This window comes from Sinocyclocheilus anshuiensis, unplaced genomic scaffold, assembly GCF_001515605.1.
Source record: "Sinocyclocheilus anshuiensis isolate Anshui unplaced genomic scaffold, SAMN03320099.WGS_v1.1 scaffold1390, whole genome shotgun sequence".
NCBI classification, from domain to species: Eukaryota; Metazoa; Chordata; class Actinopteri; order Cypriniformes; family Cyprinidae; genus Sinocyclocheilus; species Sinocyclocheilus anshuiensis.
In genome coordinates, this window is record NW_015560623.1 from 2963 (window position 1) to 12477 (window position 9515).

General features: G+C 34.9%; 1 protein-coding gene across 1 annotated transcript in view; it reads left to right on the top strand.

Annotated features, from left to right (window-relative positions):
* Window positions 1–646: 646 nt before the first annotated feature.
* Window positions 647–9515, top strand: part of LOC107681905 (cGMP-dependent 3',5'-cyclic phosphodiesterase-like) — a 145670-nt gene continuing 136801 nt past the window's right edge. Inside the window, exon 1 of the mRNA XM_016478277.1 lies at window positions 647–788. Coding sequence (XP_016333763.1) covers window positions 718–788 — 71 coding nt within the window. The 5' untranslated portion in view covers window positions 647–717. The remainder of the gene's footprint in view (window positions 789–9515) is intronic.

Consider the following 9515-nt stretch of genomic DNA (forward strand, 5'->3'; position numbering starts at 1 on the left):
GCGGCTGTGCTTTAAAATTATATTATTATAATCTTAATTCAAGTGATGAAGGATTCTGAAAGTCTGACAGTAATCAGTGTTGAGTGCTACTGTAAGGTGAACCCTGCCTGCTTTACTGTTTTTCTTAAATAACACATATTCTCTATCTACAGGCCTTACTATTCTCATATCATATATAACTGTGATATTCTACAAAACAGCTTTAAAGCATTTTTTTCTTACTGCTGAAAATGAGATCATTTACTGTGAAATCTGTTTTCTCACCAGCGTAAGCTTCATGGTGAATACTTAGTCCGTGGTAGGGCTGCACGATAAATCGCATGCGATATTTAATGCGCATCTCATCAGTAAAGCCGGTTCTGTAATCAGCGGTAAATCTCCATCACCTGCGTGCTTTCACATTGAGCAGCATTAACTACACAGAGCCGTTGTTCACTGACGAGCTGCGCAAAACCACGTTCATATTCGCGCGATTTTTTGCGCAGCTCGTCAGTTCATTTTTCCACTCATGAACAAAAAAACGAAAATTTAAGCTGAATTTTCTTTGTTCGTTTTTTGGAAAAAAAAAAAAAAACCGAAAAAGGAGCCGTTTTCTCATTTACAGACTCCGCTCATCATCAGCTTCATCTCCGCTCTCTTACCGGCAGCAGGAAACCTCCTCCTCTTCCTCTTCTTCAGAGCGATCTGTCGGTACCGGCGTGTGCGGCGCGATGCGCGATGGGTCAGGCGTGCGGACACTCGCTGCTCTGCCGTAGCCAGCAGTACCGGACCCCGGCGGCGGCCGAACTGTGAGTACCGAACCGATCTGATCAAAGACGCGACGCGACGCTACACCGGTGCATGAGAACCGCGCGTTGCGGTCGCGTCGCGTCTGTTGTGCGCATTAATCAGATCTTTATGATATCACATCCGGATCAGAAGCGGCTTCACACACTTGCTCACTTACTACTCCGTGCATAAAGTAGGCTACTACGATAATATTTAGTGTGGTACATATTCATACTGTATTCAAAGTTACTTCAAACAGGGTAGTGTCCAAAGTAATACCATGGTACTTTACTGTGAGTGTTGATCTCTGAGTGCAGACTTCAGTATCTTGTGAAATCTGAGCACAGTTTGAGACTCTGTTGAGAAACTCAGGGGGGCAGGTGTGAGGTGATTTAGAAATATTAGAGATGATGTGTGAACATTTGTGAATATAGTCGTGTGTAGCCAAAGCAATCATGACATCTGGTCTGTAGTGATTATATATGAATCCAGTGATGATGTGTTGTTTTAGTATTGTTTATATGCTGTTATAGAATGAATTCATGTCTTGAATGAGCTTTTATTTTAGTTAAAATAAAAATAAATAAAATGTATTTTAATTTTAGTGATTTTGTTATGCACTTTTGTCATTTTTATTTTTTTCTTTAATATTTAATCTAGATTGATTTCTTTTTAGTTTGAGGGATTTTAAGTGCTTTTGTCATTTTATTACTATTATTTTTATTTTTTATTTTGTATTATTTAGCTTTTTAGTTCAGTTTTATTAATTTTGTCATGTGCTTTTGTCATTTTAGTATGTGCGTTTATTTTTATATTTTCAGTTTTATTTTTAATTTTAGCTTTATTCATTTTGTAATGTTTTTTTTTTGTCATATTTATTATTATTTGATTTATATTTTTAAGATATTTTTATTTAGCTTGAATGTATTAATTTATTTAAATTTTAGTTTAATAATCTTACTACTTAAACTTATTTTAGTTAGTTGCCAAGTAAATATTTCTAATTCTTGTTTACATTTTTGTTTAGTTTATTTTTTCCATATGTTATTTTTTATTTTTTTTATTTTGGTATTTTATTTCAATAGCCAATTTGTAATCAACACAGAGGAAGAAGGAGGCATGTGCAGGATAATAATTGTGTGTGTGTGCACGAGTGTGTGAGTGTGAGTGTGTGTGTGTGAGTGAGTGTGTGTGTGTGTGTGTTTGTGAGTGTACCTGGTATTTATCACGTTATGGGGACCAAATGGATAGTCCAAATGGATATCCCCACAAGGATAGTAATACTAGTAAATTTTGACCTTGTGGGGACATTTTTGAGGTCCCCATGAGGAAACAAGCTTATAAATCATACAGAATGAGTTTTTTTGAGAAAGTAAAAATGCACAAAGTTTCCTGTAAGGGGTAGGTTTAGGGGTAGGGTTGGTGTAGGGCAATAGCACATACAGTTTGTACAGTATAAAAACCATTACGCCTATGGAATGTCCCCATAAAAGTGTGAGTGTGAGTGTGAGTGTGTGTGTGTGTGTGTTTGTGAGTGTGTGTGTGTGCATGAGTGTGTGAGTGTGTGTGTGTGTGTGTGTGAGTGTGTGTGCATGAGTGTGTGAGTGTGTGTATGTGTGTGTATGTGTGTTTGTGAGTGTGTGTGTGTGTGTGTGTGTGTGTGTGTGTGTGTGTGTGTGTGAGTGTGTGTGTGTGTATGAGTGTGTAGTTTATTGTACAGGTTTGTCAAGACATGAAACATCATGACAGGTGTCTTGTAAAGACATCTGATGCATTGTAGTTAAAAGGCTCATAAATGTTCTGGGTGATGTTTGTCTGTAAACCTAATGATTTCTGTGTGGGTTGGTTTAGGGTCGGGTTAGGAGATCATTGACCTGATAGAAAACAATAGAAGTCTGTTATCGGGCGAGTACTGGAAAAAGTGGTATCGGTGCATCGATGTGTGTATGAGTGTTTGTGTGTATGAGTGTGTGTGTGTGTGTGTGAGTGTGTGTGTGTGTGTGTATGAGTGTATGAGTGTGTGTTATGAGTGTGAGTGTGTGTGTGTTTGTGTGTGTGTTTTATTGTGTCAGGTGTGTTTCTGTTCTTAACTTTATTCTCAGCAGAATTCCAAACAAAGCTGGTATCAGCAGAGAGAATTAATCATCTGTGTCTCTGAGTCTATTTTAGTCGCTGCTGCTCACGTTTCTGAAACTATACCTCTGTCTCGCTCGCTTTGCTCTTCTCGTGTTCATTTGATAAGTTAGAGGAGCTTTGCATCCACCAGCGTGTTTAAAGTCAACGTGAACTGAACTTTGAGTCTTTTTACTTTCTTAATTCATGTTCCTGGTCTTATTGTGATCGATTCAGCAGCATGTTATTATTCTAAAGACAAAAGTTTGTCTTAAATCACTTTTCAGCATCCAGTCGTTCAGTGACGGATAAAACCAAGTCCCACTTTACATTGAATTCCCAGTTAAAGATCCTTATTACAGAAGTAAAAAACTAAACAAAAGAGTGTTTCATTTTGACTTTAAATGTAAAGGTTTGAGGTTCCTGTCTTTCATTTCTAACTGTATTTACTCTGTGAAGATTATAGATTCAGACTCGTAGCTTTATATTGATGTTGTAAAGAAGTTTTATTGTGGAGGCATTAGAGACACTGAATGTACAGTGAAAACAACAACGGTGAAAATGATTCTTTCGATTTTTCTAATGTATGTTTCATTATAAATTGTGCAATCAGCTTAAGTTTAAAAAATGGTAAATCATTTTAGTTTTATAGAAAATTTAAGAATTTAGGACAACTTTCATGTACTTTTTTGATCCACTTCAAATGTTGACTACTATATTTTGCTTTCATGGATCATATAGAAACACTTCGCATTCATTTTACACTCATTGTGTGTGTATATTTTCTTTGACATTTTTTTACTCCAGAAGTTTTTTTAGGCATAAATACTAATAGAATAGAATAGAAATTAATGCTTTAAATGGATCAAAAGTGACAGTAAAGACATGGTGTTACACAAGGTTTCTATTAAAAAAAAATGCTGTTCTTTTGAACTTTCTATTCATCTGTGAATCCTGAAAAACAAAATATGTCACAGTTTCCACAAACATATAAACTGTTCTCAACATTGATAATAATAATAATGTTTCTCGAGCAGCAAATCAGTATATTATTATGATTTCTGAAGATCATGTGACACTGAAGACTGGAGGAATGATGCTGAAAATACAGCTGCGCATCACAGAAATACATTACAGTTTAACAGATATTCACATAGAAAACAGTTGTTTTAAATTGTAATAATATTTCACTATTTTTACTGTATTTCTGATCAAATAAATGCAGCCTCGGTGAGCAGAAGAGACTTCTTTCAGAAACATTTAAAAATCATTGTTTCTAAACTTTTGACAGGCATTATATATCTGAATTTAAAATAAAGAAATTTAATCAAGATTAAGTTTTGTATTAATGTAAATGTTTGAGCTCCCTTTAGGGTCCTAGAACAGATTTAACAGGAACGTGATGAAATATAATAGAGAAAAAGTTGTGAAAGTATGAACAAAAATCTCTCTTTATCTCTCCTCTCTGTTCCACCCACACACTCATTTCCACAGCTTTCCACTTGATAAAGAGCCTCTTCACACACACACACACACACACACACACACACACACACACACACACACACACACAATGCCGTCACCTCTTTTTCATCCACAGTACACATTTATCAGAGTGTTTGTGTGTGTGTATATGTGTGTGTGTGTGTTGTTGTTGAATATTTGTATTGTTTTTGGCTGCCAGTGTCAGAGTGTTTTTACAGCTTAAGTGTGTGAGTCTTTCACAGCAGCTTGTGCATTAGTGTAAAAGAGATATTGTTTTCTGTGATGACGGTCATTATGACACAGATGCTGCACACAATATTCAGAATATTCAGCTCTGTGATGATGATGATGATGATGATGTCTGTCCGTCATGATGTTGCCGTGGAGACCAGATGAGGTTATTCGGGGCGAGAGAATGAGAAACTGTTCCAGATCTAGCGCTCGGGTCACTGCACATCGCTCGTGAATCGTAGCATTGTAGAAAACAGAAGAACAACACATCTGAGCCGGACACTGACGCTTAGCAGCACCCACATTTACATGTCAAAACCTAATCAACATTCAGAAACTTAGTAGGGGCTTTTTGTTACTCATTTCACATGCAGAACGATTAGCTCATCATTACAGAGTCATTTGCGTATAGAAGTCTTAAAGGTACGGTAGAATTTACAGTGTGAGGGTCAGAGAGATGATGGGAAAAATAGCTTATTAGGATTGTTTTGGTGCAGAAACCTTGACTAATGAATAAAAAGCTTGACTTAAAATCTTGAAAATGGACTTTAAGGAAAAAAATACTGTAATTGTAGAATAATAAACAAAACGAACAAAAACTAATTAAATGCTTAGTGACGCTCTGAAATTTTGGCAACTGAAAATTTTCATCCGCAAACATTTTGCACATTGACCAAAACAGTGACATTTCAGTAACGCTTCACTGATTGCGTTTTTTATCGTGGATAAACTTTTTAAAACATTTATTGCTCTTTTCAAAGTCATTTAGAATAAAACCATCTGTAAAATGCATACAGTCAAACCAAAATGTATTCAGACAGCTTCAACATTTCTCACATTATATCACAGTTTATTGGCTATAGTTTAGAAAACGGTACTAAAATATGAGAAGAGCTCAGAGTTAAACTGTGTCAGAACAAACTCATCTTGATAATGTCAGATAACTTTGATAGAAAGGTATGTAATGAATTCTGTTGAATAGCTGTCAGCTGTTAAATTTAAGAACACAATTAGATAAAACCAATTTAGCTCAACTAATTACCAAGCAGTGCTTCATTCTGTTCAGTCTGTGGTGTAAAAAGATCACATTAGCAATTAAAGAATAACACTTCAAAACATGCCTGAATAGTTTTTAATCCCATATTTTACTGTATGAAGAATTTTTGGGTGTAATATGTCACAGTTTACTTTATTTAGCTATCCTCACTTACATAAATGAACTATAGTGTCCTGCACGCACTAGTAAAAATATCAACAATTATATCTGCTGTGTGAATAGTTTTTGGTTTGACTGTACATGTAAAAGTAATATAAGCTGTGTGGACTCTAGGGTTTGGTTGACAATATAGATTTGTTGTTTTTACTCAATCTTCATTTTGATGACACAGTATTGATTCTTAAATCCCAATATCGATCTGTGCGGTTTTCTGTTGATGCGTGAACAAAACTTCACTAAATATTATTTGTAGCATCTGCCATCCAAAAATCACAAGAAGCTTTGTTACTTTTGATAAACAGCTTTCAAATTCTGTCAATTTGAATATAAATTCAATCGATCACTAAATACAAATTGGAGTATAAACATAATTATATAATTAAAAAGTTGATATAAACCTTTTTTGAGCATTGGTTATTAAATAACTTAGATTCAATCTTTATTAAATAAACTAACTTAAATGTTTGGTTTCAGTTTTTGGCTAAATGAAAATGAAAAGTTTCAGTTTAACTATTGTCCTGTGTAACTATTGGCCTTTGTTTAAGTGTTTTTTTGAAAAATAGTGTTATTGAGATGCTATTACAGTTTTTATTAATATTTTGAATTCGTTTTTTTTTAAAATATATTTTATGTATTTATTTTTAAAATAATTTTCTTGTGTGTTTTTGCCATTTTTATTATTTGAATAAATATTATACATTTTTATTTCAATTTTAGTTTGTTATTACATCAAGTGAAACTAAATGAAAATGAGAAATGTTGCCTTACCAACTGGCTGAAATCATGTTTTTAATATATATATTTTCTTTTTTTCAGTTAACATTTATTTTATTTCAACTAACTGTTTTAGTTTTAATTATCTGCATTGCTGCTTTGTTTATTAGTATATATAATAGATGCATATTCTAGGTTTATTTTTAAGAACCAAATTTTTCCCACCCATAAGTTTTGACAAAATTTGGTGACGCCCTTAAATATCAAAAGTAAAAGAGTTTTTTTTTTTCGTAGGCTTAGTTTAGTTATGTTAATTTGTAGTCTGGGTTTATAAAAACAATAAAAGTCTATTATATGTTGTCAATAGCTACTATAAGTAAAGGTGTGTTTGTTAGCTGTAGTTTAGGGTCATTATTGTCTCCAGACATTTGGGGATGTACTCAGAGGTTGCCGTGGTAACAGTGTTTGGGTCCCTCCGTTGCCTGTCTCAGGTGCACACACACACACACACACACACACACACACACACCTGGTGTGAATGCCCTCAGGCAGAGGATTCTGTGTGTGTTTTGTGCATCTTGTTGAGGAACGTTTGCATTAATGATCGTGTCTTAATTGGCTTGTTTCAGTCATTAATCATGTGGCAGGATTTTTGTATGCAGTTGGCATCTGATTATGATATATTAATCCCTGAGGCTGAATTAATTATTTTCATTTTTAAATAATAAATTAAAGTTGCTTAGTGGCTGTTCTGTTACAGCTCAGAATGTGTGTAGATGTAGTTCTGTTGGCTCTGTGCACTCTTAAAAAATAAAGGTGCTTCACGATGCCATAGATTAAGAACCTTTTTTTGTCTAAATGGTTCCATAAAGAACTTTTCTGTTTCACAAAAAGTTCTTTGTGGAGAACGAAGGTTCTTCAGATTATTAAAAGGTAAGAAAGAGATGGTTCTTTAAAGAACCTTTGACTAAATGGTTCTTTGTGGAACCAAAAATGGTTCTTCTATAGCATCGTTGTGAAGCACCTTTTAAGGGCCTTTATTTTTAAGAGTGTAGCCTCTTTTTTATTATTTTGTTTATTTTTTACCTGCTTCAAATGATCACAGATAGATTGTACAGTATGTGTGTGTTGTTTTTTTCATGCACTGGTCAATTTTGAGATTTTGGGCTGTTTGGCTTTTCATAATATGCTGTTTTAGACCAGTGAAAAAATGTAAGTGTGTATTTTATTGTACTTTATCTATTTGCGCCCGTAGGTTTAAATTCTAATACATATCTTTAAAGAGATTTTTCTCCACTTCAGCAGCACTTACATACACCAAAACTTAGAGTTTTATTCCTATCTATAGTCTGAAGGTTTTTACTGAGGGGTTTGTTCATATATCATTCACACTGATTTATACAACATTTTATTCTCGAAAACGTGGCAAAAATGTATTTTTTTCTGTCTGTTGACAGTATTTTGTGATTTATGCAGTGATAAAAAGAGTTATCCAAAATCCCCACAGTAAAAACATTTAACTCTAATATGTCAACAAAATCAAAAAAGACTTTTGAACCTGGCCTTATCCAGTGTTCAGATTTATTCTCTGGAAATGTATGCAAAGTAGTGCATATTTAATTCGAATTCGAATTTGTTTGTATATTTAAACATAACATTCAGAAAACTTCTAATATAATTTTTTTTTCTTTGTGCAATTCTTAATGTAATAAACCAACTGAGGAAGTATGATATGTATTAGTTAATTTCCCCCCCCATTCACCTGTAGTGTCTTGCTTTAAGGTGAAATACGAGAGTGAAAAGCAGAGAAAACACATTTCTCGGATCACAAGAACAATTCATTTAACACAACAGAAGAGCTATTGACCTTTATACAGCACTGAGATCCCATTTGACAATCTGAAATGGATAAGACACTGTAAATCATGTCTTGAATGTCATTTAAAGGCTCATATGATGGAGAGGAGGATTTGTCTTGTGTGAAAGGCTGCAGGAGGAATGTGCTGGAATCACAGGCAGTGTTTGTGAGCTCATTCAGATTCATGCTGAAACACACGGATCAGGGCAACGCCGCAGGACAGAGACGAGCACGACATGCCATCTAAACGTGTCACATTGAAAATGAGAATAGAGTCAGACACACAGCAGGTCAGATTCACTCATGTGCTGTTAGAAACGTTTGGATTCTCGTGCTGATGAAATCATTTCCGTGGTGTTTCTTAACCAGATGAGTCTCTTTATCCACTAATCTCTCTGGACAGTTGATTATAATTCGTCAGTCGTTTTATTCTGTGGTCTGATGTTTGTGTCGAATGACTCTAATCTGTATAATTGATCGTTGTCTGAGGCAGGTGATCTCCTACAAACCTGTAGCTGTGCTCGTTTCATGTCTTTATCATTATTTCATGTGCATGAATTTATTAATTTGTTACATATACATGAAATAAGTGGGGTTTATTTAGTGATAAGGACCATCTGACCATATGGTAAGCTTCATATTAGTGTGTTTGAGATGGACAGACGGACTCTGTTGTTCTGAAGAGCCTCATCTGATCTGATGTTATGTGATGTCACCCACTCTAACTATAATGACATCATTGTTGCTTATTTAGTCATTAGCCAATCAGTGACCAGTGAGATGACACACACACACACACACACACACACTTTTTGTTGCTGCATTAGTTGGTCCAGAAAGAGGGTTTTTCTCTTTGTGTGTGTGTGTGTGTGACTGTCATGTGGTGTATGGTTTGAAAGCCTCTTTTATATTGGATGACAAAACACACACACACAGAGCTATGATTTAGTTTTACTGACCTTTAAAGTTCTGCCTGATAGTGTAGTGAGTTTTAGTGTAAAAACTGTCAGCGAGCTACAAAGCGCACACACACGCACCTGTTTTACAGCCTGCAGGAGTGTTGTCGTTCTGCCAAAACAAATCCGCCTTTTGCATGCAGAGAGTGTGTGTGTGTGTGTGTGTGTGTGTGTG